This window comes from Trichosporon asahii (assembly GCF_000293215.1).
Source record: "Trichosporon asahii var. asahii CBS 2479 unplaced genomic scaffold scaffold00070, whole genome shotgun sequence".
NCBI lineage: Eukaryota > Fungi > Basidiomycota > Tremellomycetes > Trichosporonales > Trichosporonaceae > Trichosporon > Trichosporon asahii.
Window position 1 is genome coordinate 1,673,182 of NW_014040855.1, and position 13,474 is coordinate 1,686,655.

At 61.1% G+C, this 13,474-nt stretch overlaps 3 protein-coding genes across 3 annotated transcripts; 1 reads left to right on the plus strand and 2 right to left on the minus strand.

Moving 5' to 3' along the window:
• Window positions 1-3,062: 3,062 nt before the first annotated feature.
• Window positions 3,063-3,694, minus strand: A1Q1_04408 (uncharacterized protein; the record flags this gene model as incomplete). Its single annotated transcript, XM_014322774.1, has 2 exons — window positions 3,063-3,422; window positions 3,680-3,694. The coding sequence occupies 2 exons, from the start codon at window positions 3,692-3,694 to the stop codon at window positions 3,063-3,065; spliced, it is 375 nt and encodes a 124-aa protein (XP_014178249.1).
• Window positions 3,695-5,541: 1,847 nt separating this feature from the next.
• A1Q1_04409 (uncharacterized protein) lies at window positions 5,542-11,324 on the plus strand (the record flags this gene model as incomplete). The annotated part of the gene is made up of 7 exons (XM_014322775.1): window positions 5,542-5,764; window positions 6,015-6,269; window positions 6,317-7,075; window positions 7,128-7,196; window positions 7,320-7,660; window positions 7,814-7,929; window positions 8,021-11,324. 7 exons carry the CDS (start codon window positions 5,542-5,544, stop codon window positions 11,322-11,324), a joined length of 5,067 nt encoding a protein of 1,688 aa, XP_014178250.1.
• Window positions 11,325-11,916: 592 nt separating this feature from the next.
• Window positions 11,917-13,454, minus strand: A1Q1_04410 (uncharacterized protein; the record flags this gene model as incomplete). Its single annotated transcript, XM_014322776.1, has 2 exons — window positions 11,917-13,015; window positions 13,060-13,454. The coding sequence occupies 2 exons, from the start codon at window positions 13,452-13,454 to the stop codon at window positions 11,917-11,919; spliced, it is 1,494 nt and encodes a 497-aa protein (XP_014178251.1).
• Between the last annotated feature and the right edge of the window lie 20 nt (window positions 13,455-13,474).

Genomic DNA, 13,474 nt, shown 5'->3' on the forward strand with positions numbered 1-13,474 from the left:
TGAACCCAAATTTGGCGGTGGTCTGCGCCCGGAATCGAGGCACAAATCGCTGTCTCACTGCATTGTGGCGGGGTCGATACCCACAATCCGCCTCTGAGAGTTTCTCGGAACAGCCACACAGTGGTGTGCGTTGGCGACCGGAGGGCTAATGGTGAGACAACTAATCGTAAGACGTACTGACGCGCTGACGAGAAGCATCGCGACACAAACAAGCATAAACACCTTGACTCACGCCTTACCTCATCAGTGGCCTGTGTTGCCTCTCGGCGCGCAGGAGAGACACAGGAGCAGACTCGTTCCGGCTCGTTCCTGTCCGTTCCGAAGTAATCGCGGGTCGTTTGTTTCGGCGCCTCAATACTTGTTCCGCGACGTCTGCCGGCCTGGCAGTCCGTCTGACAGCCAGTCGAGGGATTTCACTGTGCCTCACCCACAACTCGCAACTCGCTCTGAACTGCAAACTTGCATGAAAGCGTTGGGGAAAAGAAAGAGCGTTATGCATGTTGTCCGGCATGCCCGGCGGCCACCTGCATGCCTGCAGGGCTAAGAAGTGACAGCAAAGGGTTACGCGTCGGCGCACAGACCAGCGCGCGTAGCTGTTGGCACTTGCCTGATCAGGAGTGTTGCAGCGACTAACCGGCGGCCACCTACGGCGACTTACGGGCTGGTTCCAGTGAACCTACCACTGTCACTGTCTGCCCGTCGCGCGTTCGGAGTGTACGTCGCGCGTCTCGGTCCCCTAATTCTCAACGTCAGGTCGAGGCGCCGGAACCGTTACGAAACACACCGAGAACAGTGCTTAGCAAGGCTCAGCTAAGCTCTCGATCGTGCAGCAGCATTGAAAAAAGTTGCGTAACCACCCCTCCGTAATCTGTCACCATCACCCTGCTGCACGCATCGTCCAGCTCAAGCTGTCCACGAAGGGCAAGAGACAGGGGGTCCTGTCGCTTGAAACATGTCAGAAGCGCCGGGCTCCCACCCTGTCGTCTCAACCGACGGGCGGTTCAGGGCCCGTCGGACGTCTGATGCGACGTTGGACTTCCTGGATTCGGGCGTCCGAATCGCATCCCCTCGCCCCTCTGTACCTCTGTCCGCATCTGACAGCATCCTGGTTGGGCGTATCATGTCCCATGGTCTACGTTGGCGCAGAACTGGCGCGTAGGTCTGCTGTAACAGGAAAACAAAGGCGGCTAGCGTGATTGCAGACTTACGTTACCACTGCAGCGACGGCGAGACGTGACTGGTCCGCAGTCATGTATCGCCCGAGTGGCCTGTTTCGAGTTGTCCATTCAAAACGACCACCTCGCTTCAGCGAGTGCTTGGTGGCACTGCAGTACACTGCGGTGACGAGACGCGATCCAGCAAAGTGTTGTTTGGCAAGTGACGCCAGAGCATCTCGGAAAGCCAGACGCGTCCGTGTTCGCGTTCTGCGCGGAAACCTTAACCCGACTCCTGTGGTGAGGTAGACCCACTGCGACTGTCTGCTGCCGACGAGTGTGTCCTAAAGCAGCAAGAAACAATTCGGCGCAACATTGGCTCAAGCCTGGTTCCGTCTGCGTCGGGCGTCGGACAGGTACTGTGAGCCGCAGGGCTGTGGCTCGAAGCCGAGTCGGAAGCTACCTCCGCGCAGCCCGCGTCGCCGAATCATGTCCCACGCCGCATCACAGATAGCAGAGGCAGGCGAGGCAGGCGCACAGGTGCACAAGTAGGTGCACAGGCAGGTGCACAGGTATGGCCAGAAGGGCCAGGATCGCCAGCGGGGGTGGAGAAGTTCTGGAACTCGTAGATTTAGAGTTTAGAGGTTTTGCTTTCGAGAGTCCGGACGTTCGGACGTCCGGCACCTCGGATCGCTTCCCCTTCCTTCCTTCCTCCCCTCGAAAGTCCGGGGCAAAGGCTCCCTTGCGCGACCGCTCCGTGCAGTGGCACTGCGGGGTGAAAAGTGCTTCGCGAGTCCGGAACGATGCTCGTTTCGTCCTTCGCCCTTCTCGCTTCGAGCTGAACGCTGGTCGCAGTATGAGGCGGCGGGCACTGAGGCCGCCCTTAAGGCCGACATGAGACGAGACGGCGCCGAGCAGCACCCCAGACAAGCCTTTGTTTACAGCACCCACACACCCCCGTACCTCCGGGCTTTCCGTTGTCGTAAATAAGAGCAAGCTCGTGCTGTGTTCACGGGTCGTGTTTACGCAAGGATGTACGCGAACGTACGCAACCGTACGCAAGACTTGGAAGCGAAGACAGGAACAGAGGAACGCAGGGAACCGCCTGCATGCTTGTGCTCGTAGCCTCGTGGGTCGTGGTTGCTTCTCAGCATGTTGCACGCCGGCACCCCCGGGTTCTCTCCTCAGGACCAGCCAGGACCGGTTGGTTGAGCCGACTGGGCCAGCGGCGATAATCAGTCGGCCCTACGACACCTTGCGGACCTGTCTGCCTGCTTGCATGCTCGCATGCTCGGCTTCCCTCGGCTTCCCTGGGCAGTATAACGTTACGAGCCAAAGCATGCTTGAATGCTGTCATTCTTACGTTTGCGCTGCCAGCGAGAAAAGTGGGTCTCTGCTGGGCTCTGTTGGGCTTTGGGCTCTCTTGATCTGCGCCTGCTTCGCCGCCCAGCACTGTGCCTCAAGTTGGTGCAGTTCCTCCAGTGCCTAAGAGTTCCTCGAGTGCCTGCTGCCAACTTGCCAGCCGACGACCAAGTGCACTCCGGCCAGCCCAACCAACAGCCAGCCAGCGACCAGCCAACAGCCAGCAAGCAGGTGTGTTTGTTTGTACCGTGTGCTGCGCAATGGCGCAAGGAGAAGAGACGGGACGCAGTTTGTCGGTCCAGATCTGTCTCAGGCAAACGGACAGCTCTCCAATGTCAGTCATCATTTGTGGCTGCGGTTAATCAACTGCAATGTCCTTGAAGCCTTGCGTAGCCGTAGGGAAGCAGGAAGCCACTGATGCGCAGCCGCGGGTCGCGCATCGCTGCTGGCTGGCTCGCTGGCTCTCCAGTGGCCCGATGGAGCATGGAATCTGTGGTAACTCTCAAAGGACCGTGAATTGATAGAAAGCAAATACTTAATACTCATCTACGGATCCCGGACAGGGCCAGAAGGGATTGGGTCACCCGGGCCAACCGGGGCAGGGCGCCGGGAGAGGTCGAGTGGTTGCCATGTGGCCCTCGTCTTCTCGATCTTCGAACTGGAACGCTGGTCGAATCGTCGATGAGCGCTGCCGTAGTAAGCGCAGCAGGCAGCAAGAGACCCGAGGGGCGCAGAAGGGAGAGGACGATGGGGGACGCTGTCTCGGGTGTCAGTTGGGCCAGGGCTGGCAGGGCTGGCGCCCATTCGAGCCCCTTTTTCACCCCCCGGGCTAGGAACCCGCGACGATGGGGTGCCAGGGAGCCCTGCAGCCTTGGGCTGGGTGCCGTATTTGGACTCATCGCTGGTCTACAGTCTGCAGCAGCTGGCAGCACATGCTGCCATCGCTCAGTGAATGCTCTGATACGCTGGATTAAGGACTCTCAATCTGGCCATGCTGGCCATGTTATAGGTCGATTAACAAGCGATTAGGAAACGCGTAAAGCTGCCAAAGGGGTTGGCCTGCCGTTTGCCCTGGACCATCCTGGGGACGCACACTTGCGACATTTAATCCTGAAGACAGCGCTCGGACCACGTCCCCCGCGCAGCCTCTTGGTTGGGCGTACGGGCGTTCCTCTCATGCTGCAGTGTCTGGCATAGCTGGGGCGCGCATGGTCTGCGGCAACTGGCACGCCTGGCACGCCTCTCGGCCCTTGCCTTTCGGGCTCGACTTCCCTGAGTACCCTGTCGTGGGTTGACCCTGGGTCTCCTGAAAGTCGTGTCTGGCTGCATGGCTACTCTGGCTGGCATGGCATGCCTCGGGAGCAGCGCCCCCCCGGCACGCAGCAACGTTCGCCCGCTTTCTGCCCAGCGATGGTCGTTCCTAGGCATCGCAGGACTTGCGAGCGTGTGCCTTGGGTGCGTGCCTCGCTCTGCCAGTAGCTGGTTCTGTCCTTGGCTCGCTCGCTTTCGTCCTGCCCCTTGTTCCTGCTGCTGCTGCCTGGCCTAGTACCGTACGGTCGCACGCATGCACGCACCTCGCTACCTGGTACGACCTGGCTCTGGGCTGGCCGGGCTGGCGAGATGCTGATCCTGACCGGACCCCCCTCACCCCGGCCACCCACACCCAGGGTGCCCCTAGCCACCACCCTGTCTCCATCGCGCGCCTCACGCCCTTCCTTCCCCCTTCGCAGCTCTCCTAATGCAAGCGCTATAGACAGCCATTATCAGCCCATTACCCATCGCTTTGCAACCACTTTCCGATCATTACCATCCATTACGAGCTGATCACTCATTCACCCCTCGCCAGGCGACCCGTCCACCCCTTCACCCCGTCCACCCGTCCACCCGTCCGCCCGCGTCTTCCTCGCCAGCAGGCCCCCATCCACCACCGCCGTCCCATCCCTCTCTTTCTCATCTCGACAAGTCACCAGTCACCTTCACCCCCCTTCCTCGCTGTCCATCGACCTTGGCTCGCCATCAGTTACCTCTTCTCTCCCCACCTTCCCCGCCGCCCCGTTCCGTTGTACACTGCGCAACCCGAGCACCCAAAGTATTCGATCGACACCGCCCTTCCTTCCCCCTTCGCAGCTCTCCTAATGCAAGCGCTATAGACAGCCATTATCAGCCCATTACCCATCGCTTTGCAACCACTTTCCGATCATTACCATCCATTACGAGCTGATCACTCATTCACCCCTCGCCAGGCGACCCGTCCACCCCTTCACCCCGTCCACCCGTCCACCCGTCCGCCCGCGTCTTCCTCGCCAGCAGGCCCCCATCCACCACCGCCGTCCCATCCCTCTCTTTCTCATCTCGACAAGTCACCAGTCACCTTCACCCCCCTTCCTCGCTGTCCATCGACCTTGGCTCGCCATCAGTTACCTCTTCTCTCCCCACCTTCCCCGCCGCCCCGTTCCGTTGTACACTGCGCAACCCGAGCACCCAAAGTATTCGATCGACACCGTCCACACAATACACGTACACACACAAATCCCCCTCAATTTCCACACGCAATCACGCATCACGCACGACTACCCTCACACCCTTCCTCCCACTTTCACATTCAACACCGCTTGCCCGACTACTCACTCGTCCACCCACGAACATTGTCTTTGCTTTGACACCGTAACGACATCGCTTCCAGACTCACTGCCCGGTCGAGACCTACTCGCCACCCGGCATTCTCTTTTCATCGAGGGCAACGGCACGACTGGCCTGCACGACTGATCGATCACTCGGCAACGCCCAAGTCCGAGGCCAAGATCTCGACACTTGGCCCTTCCCTCCCCCTCCTTTCGACCCTGCAGCCCGTCGCCCCCTGTCGACTCCGACACGGTACACGCCTCTTGCCCACCGCAAGGGTCTTCGGCTCGACACGGTCCGTCGCCTGATCACAGCCAGCCGACCTAGCACCTGTGCTGGATCGCTTTCGACACGTCGGTAGTCGCGACGTTTTGAGTGACCCGCCCCAGATCTCATGGCAGCAATGTCCGCCATTCCCTCGCCGGCGCGCCGGCGCGCGTCCCTCGTGGGATCACCCACTCCCCAGTCACCACACTCCCAGCTGCCGCGGCCTCAGTCCGCCTCTGGCCGCTACCGCAGCTACGGACCGCCGCCGAGCGACCCGATACCCTCGGTCCCCTCCAGCAGCAACAGGAGCTCATCACCGACAGCCGAGGACAACGCGGACAAGGGGCAGGTGCGCGTAGGTGAGTACAGATCTGAGAATCCGCGGGCGTGTCGCAACAACTACGACATGCCACCGTGCTCGTAGGCGGCTGCACGGCGCGTCGTCCCCCGGCAACGTCGTCGCCAGGCAAGAAGGCGTTCGCGGCGTCAGCACGGGCCAACACCTCCATGTAGTGGGAGTTCTATCCATTGGCGCGTGCGCGTAGCCGGATGGTGTCGCCTCCTTCTCTCACACTGCAAGCATGGTCCAATTTTACTAACTCTAACCAGTACTCCGTATCCGCCCATCTGAGCCCGAGGACCCTAATATTCCGTCTCGTCATCGGTCCGTGCTGGTTCACCCGACGTCGTCGACCGAAGTCCGAGTGAGCGTCGACCCTGCGACGCTGGCGGGTTCTGCGTCGGTCGCGTCCACCAGCAAAAGGCACCCGACGTTCACCTTCGACCGCGTTCTCGGCGAGCAGGCGTCCCAGATTGATCTCTACAATGTCACGGCGCGCGAGAGGATTGAAGAGTTCCTTCGCGGTTTCAACGTCACGTTCCTCGCGTACGGCCAGACGAGTTCTGGAAAGTCGTACTCGATGGAACGACTGGAGACGAAGAGGACTACCTCGACCTGTCGGACCACTCGCGAGCTGGTCTGATTCCCCGCACCGTCGAGCAGGTCTTCCGCCGAGCAGAGGAGATCCGCTTGCAGTCTGGTCCTGGCGCCAGCTGGGAGTGCCGCGTCTCCTTCCTGGAGCTGTACAATGAGGACCTCATCGACCTGCTGAGCAACACGAACATGCCCGTCTCGATCCGCGAGAACCAGGACGGCCGCATCGTGTGGTCCGGCGTTCGCGAGATCAAGGTCGCCAACGTGTCTGAGGTCATGCAGCTCCTTAGCGAGGGATCGCTCCGCCGAAGGACCGGCGAGACCAACATGAACCAGACCTCGTCGCGTTCGCACGCCATCTTTGCTCTGACGCTCATTCAGACCCGCCGGGCAGACAGTGGCAACAGCGACGCTCCCAGCGGACGGATGACGCCGTCAAGGCGGCCGATGTCTGTTGCCGGAGGTAACGGGTCCCGGTCTACGACGCCGGTCTTCACCCGTGCCCAGCCTCCTTCGAGCTACAGCAAGCTCATGCGCCCATCTAGCATGTACACGGGCGGGGGCGCCCCGGCGCCTCACAGCGAGGATGAGCTTGTTGTCGTGACCAGCAAGTTCAACCTCGTCGATCTTGCTGGTTCCGAGCGCCTCAAGCGAACGGGCGCCCAAGCCGAGCGCATGAAGGAGGGTATCTCGATCAACAGTGGTCTGCTTGCCCTCGGAAACGTCATTTCTGCTCGTACGTGGCCCCCGTAATGTTTCCCAGAACTGTAACTGACACCCCATCGCAGTTGCCGAACCCGCCAAGAACCGCGGACACGTTCCGTACCGTGACTCTAAACTGACGAGATTGCTGCAAGGTGAGTTTGAAACGGGTCTGCCCCTGTCGAGAGGTGGAGTTGCAACGCCCTGGCTCCGCTTCTTCGGGCAGGGGCACCTTGGAATAGGGCGGAGCAACGGATCGGCATGTGCTGACATCGCAGACTCGATCGGCGGAAATGCAATGACCACGATGATCGCCTGTATCTCGCCTCTCGAGTACAACATCTCGGAAACCATCAACACGATCAACTATGCGTCGCGCGCGCGTAGGATCAAGAACTCGGTCAGCAAGAATCAGTCCGAGGTGGGCTGGGACGACATCGACTACCTCCGTAACACGGTGCTCAAACTCCGGACCAAGATCTCAACCCTGGAGGCTAACCCTGGGGCTGCGGTGCGAAGTGCCGGTCGATTTGAGTCTTCAGTCGATGAGGAGGCGCTCGCCCGTCAAGTCATGGAGCTCACCGACAAGCTCGCCGATCTGGAGGACGACTTCAGCCACGTAAGTTTTAGAGTTAGGGGCTGGCGGACAGGGACGGCAGAGGCCGATCTTGCGGTACATCGCTCATCCTGATTTCCGTCCCTGGCGCTGCCTTGTTACAAGGCTGTACCACGAGATCTTTCTGGTCCCCAACTTTTGCTGACTCATTCACAGTTACAAGACCAGTACTTTGAAAAGTGTCGGGAGATCGTCGCGCTCAGCGATCCGGACGCGCTGGAGGACGACAAGCTTAGGCAGTTCAACGAGACGATCGAGCCGGTCGTTTTGGAGTGAGTACACCTTGGCTGTTGGTTGCTTGACAACCAACGGGCCACCAGCCGATGCGTCCCGCATGCAGGGCAGTGCTGACGTCCCCACCAGGTACGAAAAGGTCGTCACCTCGCTCAACAATCAGCTTGCGATGCTCCGTGCTGAGGCTGCCGCCCGTGAGCAGTCGCACGAAGAGCAGGCACATGACTTGATCAAGACGCAAGAGCGACTTTCGGAGCACGAGAGTTATGTTACCGAGCTTCAGGGTCGTCTCACGAAGCTCACTGCCCGCAACGAGTCGTCCGAAGCGTACATTCGCGACCTCGAGCAAAAGTTCCGCAACTTTACCGACAACGACGATCGCCAGACCGATGTCATCGCCGGCCTCAGCAAGGAGATCCAGGACCTCAAGGCCGAGTCTGCTAAGAGCAACACGTACATCACGCAACTCGAGCAGCGCATCGCCACGGCGGACAACCGCGCGACGGAGCTTGCGGACCTCGTTGAACGATACGAGCGTGAGGCCGAGGAGCGCGAGTCCACCGTTCGCGACCTCGAGTCTCGCATGGCCATGGTCGACAACCAGCAGGACGTCAACCTGCTCCTGGAGGAGCTCGAGTCTCGGGAACGCCGTATTCAGGAGCTCGAGGACAAGCTGTCCAAGAGCAAGGCCCAGACTTTGCTCGCCGGCGCTGCGGGAGCTGCCACTGCCTCTGCCGCCACCGTCGCTGTTTCCCGCTCCGCCGCCGACATGCCTGAGGACGTTGACGAGGATGACGATGACCTCTCAATTGTCTCCCGGCCATCTATGGAGGCCAAGCAGGGCGAGCCCGAGATTCCAAAGCCCGAGGAGCCTGAGGTTGAGGCCAAGGCCGAGGTGAAGGACAAGGCGGCTGAGGAGAGCTCGAAGGAGGTTGCCGAAGAGGTCCCCGAGAAGCTCGAGACGCCGACAGTGAAGGAGCCTGAGGCTGAGGAGGCCGAGACGGCTGCCACCAATGGGCACGTCGAGATGCCTCGCGAGATCGACCTTTCCGACGATCTGCCTGAGGAGGTTGAGGCCGCGGGGGACGCGGACATCACGCCGAAGAAGTCGGCTGTATCCCCGACCGTTGCTCTCGCCAAGGACGTCCCCGTTCCTGCTCTTGAACCGTCTCACGACGCGCCCAAGTCGACGAGCCCGACGCCACCCGAGACCCCTGCCCTGCGCACGATTGCTGAGGACTCTGAGTCCGAGGTTGACATTCTCCGCAAGGAGAACGAGGCCCTCCTCATGCGCCTCCGTGAGATCGAGATGCGCCACGAGATGCAGCACCCTGCAACTCCTGCCCTCGAGCCCCCATCAGAGCACGACGAGGAGCTTGAGGACGAGGACGAGGAGCGCGACGGCGACTCGACCACGAACAACAAGCGCGGATCCACCGGCAACGAGTCGAGCGAGAGCGAGACGACGCTGCAGACGCCCAAGCTTGCGAGCCGCGCTGTCTCCCCCCAGATCCACACCGACGACCCCCTCTCTCTCCAGCGCTCGCCTTACGCTGCGTTCCGCGCCAACTCAATTGACGCGCGCCGCATCAACAGCGAGCGCATCCTGCGCCCCCTCTCCCTCTCCCAGAGCATCAACGGCTTAGCGTACATGAGCAACTCGCCTCGCTACTCCTGGAGCCCGCCTGCTAACGGCAACGGTACTCTCACCGCGTACGAGCGATCGCCAAAGTTCGACCGTTCGCCGAAGCGTCAGTCGATGCCCTTCGAGTCGAAGCCGATGCGCTCCGTGCAGAGCCTCGAGATCGACATCAACCTGCTGCAGAAGGCCGTCACGGACCGTGACGCCCAGCTGAAGCAGCGCGAGGCCGAGATCAAGTACCTGAAGAAGACGCTTGAGCAGGGTACGACGCCAGCGTCGTTCGACACGGAGGACGTCATTGAGCGGTTGCGCCGCGAGCACGCCGACGAGATTGACAAGATCTTTGTCAACCACGCGCGCTCGATCACGGCGCTCGAGGACGAGCACAACAACACGGCGCGCGCCATCCGACAGAAGCTCGAGGAGACGCTCGCCCAGCACAAGACAGAGATGGAGGAGCTGCGCGAGGAGCACGCCCGCAATCTCGCCGACCTCGAGACACGGCATACCGAGGAGCGCGGTGAGGAGAGCGACATGAAGTCGGCTCTTGACGCGGCCTGGGAGGAGCTCGCGGCCACGGGACGGCGCCACCAGCAGGAGCGCGACAACCTCGTTGCTTCGCACAACAAGGATATCGCCGAGGTCGAGCAGCGCCACGCCGATGTCCTGTCCAAGCTGCAGAACGAGCTCACCGCCTCTTCCGCTGCTGTCGAGTCGCTCCGTGATGAGCTCGCCGCCGCCAACGAGGCCAAGCTCAGGGCCGAGCAGGAGCTGTCGGAGCGCACGTCGCCCGCTGCTCTTGCCGCCGCTGCCGCTGCCGCTGGTCTCGCTGCGGGTGCTGCCGGTGGCGCGGCTGCCGCCTCGCACGACGAGGACATGGTGCCTGCCGAGGAGCACAACATGATTGTGCAGGCCATGGAGGAGATGGAGAAGGAGCTGCAGGCCGCCGAGGACGAGAAGCGCCAGCTCAAGATGAAGGCAGACCAGTTCAAGTTTGAGCTCTCCAAGATCAGGGACGAGCACGAGGTGCAGCGCTCCGCGGACCTGAACAAGCTCGCCGAGCTGGAGAAGCGCTGCTCTGTGCTGTCCGCTGAGGCGGCCGACCTCAAGTTGCAGAACCAGGAGCTGTCCAAGAACCGGGACTCGAAGCAGATGATCGACCGCAGCTCGCGCTCCAAGCTGCCGCCTATCGGGCCGCCGCCCACTGCGCCGCTCCCGCCACTCCCGGCGGGACGGGAGGCGATCCTGTCTCCGACGCTCACGAACGCGTCTCTCCCCGGACGAACGAGCGCGCACGAGGGCAGCGTCGAGTCGGCCCGTTCCAGCAAGTACGACTCGCACGATGGCCACGCGGTCTCGCTGCGTCCCGAGAGCCTCGTCACTGTCGCTGAGGTCGAGAAGGCGCTTGCGGAGCGCGAGGAGGCGCTCGCTTCGTTAACCGAGGCTCGCGACAAGCTCATCGAGCTCGAGTCCTCGCTGGGCAGTGCGCAGAAGGACAACGAGGCGTTCACGAAGGATCTGATCGAGCTGCGCAAGAACAACTCGAAGCTCAAGGTGCGCGTCGACGACGTGAACCGCGAGATGGCCGAGCTCAAGCGCGAGCGCGACTCGCTCCGCCGCGACCTCGTCGAGATCAAGAACGAGCTCGCCGACTGCCAGTACGAGCGCATCGCGGACCGACAGCGCCTCGAGGCGTCCAAGACCGAGCTTGCGCAGTGTAAGGCCAAGCTCGACCGCATGGTCGACGCCAAGGTCAGCAAGCGCTCGGACCAGAAGCTCAAGTGCTTCTAAGCCGCGTACTTTCTACGCGACACATCAAAATTCGATCCCATGGCTCTCGACACCCATTCGTTTTTCTCCCACTCATTTCTTCCTTTGCTTTGACTATCATCATCTCTCGATTGTTTTTGGTCCTCTCTCTTTATTCAGCACTTCAACTCGACTGGCTTGAAGGGCGCTCACCGCCCTCGCCTCTCTTCCAGTTTGAACTTTCTTTTTCTCTTTTTTTTTCTCAACACTTTTTTCCGCGTTCCCCGATCCTGTCACGATATCGATACCCTCCTCTCTCTTTCCAGAGAGGCGATTACCATTTCCCCGCTCCGCTTAGGCGCCCGAAGTTACCCCCACACCAACAACAAACAATCACCACGCCGCGCTCGGCACGCCGACGCGCGCCCACCCCCACCCACCGCCACCGCCCAGCCCCATCCACACCATATAAACAGGCCGGCGCTTGATATAAGTAGGACAGCACAGAGAACAGACAGGAGGAAAGATAACTTGTAGGGGATTTTTTCAAGATGTATGGGTTTGGTTTCTCGCTCGAACATGGGCTTCATCATTAAGGGTTGCATGTCAAATACAAAGAGCTCCACACTGACTACTATCGTCTGAGGGTGGTCTGGTGCAGCCTCGTGACGAGCGCGAGGAGGGCGACATTCTCGCTCCCAGCATTGTACGTGACGGCGTCGAGGTGGAGATTCGTGTTGTGCGTAAAGTGGAGCTCAAACTTCTTGAGCTGGTTCCAGCGGTGCTCAACCTTGCCCGCGTCATTCCCCCGCACGGGGTCCTTCCGGAACGCCTCCATCTCGGCCACAAAGTTGCGATCATGGTACGCGATGAAGCTCGAGATCGTGCGCATCAGTTTGGAGTAGACGCTGAGCAGCTTCGAGTTGGTCAGCATGCACTGCTTCAGGCACGTGTCGAGGAAGTCGACGTGGTCGCGCATGAGCTGGTCGACGGTCTGCACCTTTGCCAGCTGCGCCTCGAGTGCGCGCCAGTTGCTCTCGAGCACCTCGCCCGTGGCGTAGGCGAGCATATGCCTCACGAACGCAAGCATGCGCGCGCGCAGCGCGAATATGCGCCGCGCCCACGCGTCCATGTCCCCGTTCCCCGTCGGGCCCCACAAAGGCGTCTTGTGCTCGAGCCACATGCCCGACAGCCCCGCCTCGAGGTGGTGCAGGTGCACCAGGAACCGGAACAGGAGCTGGTACCGCGTGATCGCCTTGCGCGAGATGACGAGCGAGAGCGGGAACTTGACCTGGTAGTCGAACGTGACCGCGTCAATGCCCAGGAGCTCCTTGTCCTTCGCCCCTGTGTCCCCAGACAGGGCAAAGTCGAGCTCGCCGTCCTCGAGCGAACTCGTGTGCGTCACAATCTTCAGCAGCCAGTCGTACAGTCCCTGGCTTGCCATGGTCACCTTCAGGTTGTCCTTGTAGGGGTCGTTTGAGGAGGAGGATGCGGGGTTGCGCACGGCCAGATCGAGCAGGGACTGCAGCTTCACAATCGACACTTGCTTGGCGCTCTTCTTGGTCAGATCGGAATGCGCCAGGTCGAGGAAGTTGGTCAGGAAGTCGCTTTGGTCGGCAAAGAAGAAGTGCTTCAGCGACCGCAGGTGCGGGATCAGCTCCTGCTCCTCGACCAGCAACTTGAGCAGCGTCCGGTTTGCGTAGATGTACGCGTCCTCGATCCGCTTGTAGAACCTGGAGTCAGCTTTTGAGTCCGAAAGCGACAAAGCTGGACATACTTTGGCTCGTTCATGACGATCGGCTGGTCGCTGCCCGCCTCCTCGTCGTCCTTCTTCACATCGATGCCGCACTCCCGCATCACGTTCAGGTACTTGCCAGCGAGCAGAATCTTGTGCTTCCACGGCTGCAGGAACGCGGGGATGCACGCTCCGCCCGGCAGCCGGTTCGTACCCTGCCGCGGGTTCGGGGCAGCGCCGAGACTCGGCGCCTTCGCGCCTTGCACCTTTGACGAGGACGCAAGCGAGCTTCCATCACGCAGCGTGTACCGCCGGTCCCAGTACTCGTCCGTGTAGTCCGACTCGAGCGCACCCTTGGTGATGTGCCCAGACTCTTTCACCATGAACTCGTCGTACGGGTCGGACAGCTTGCCTGTCGAGATCCAGCGGAGCAGCATGCGAGCGTACGGTTGCGAGG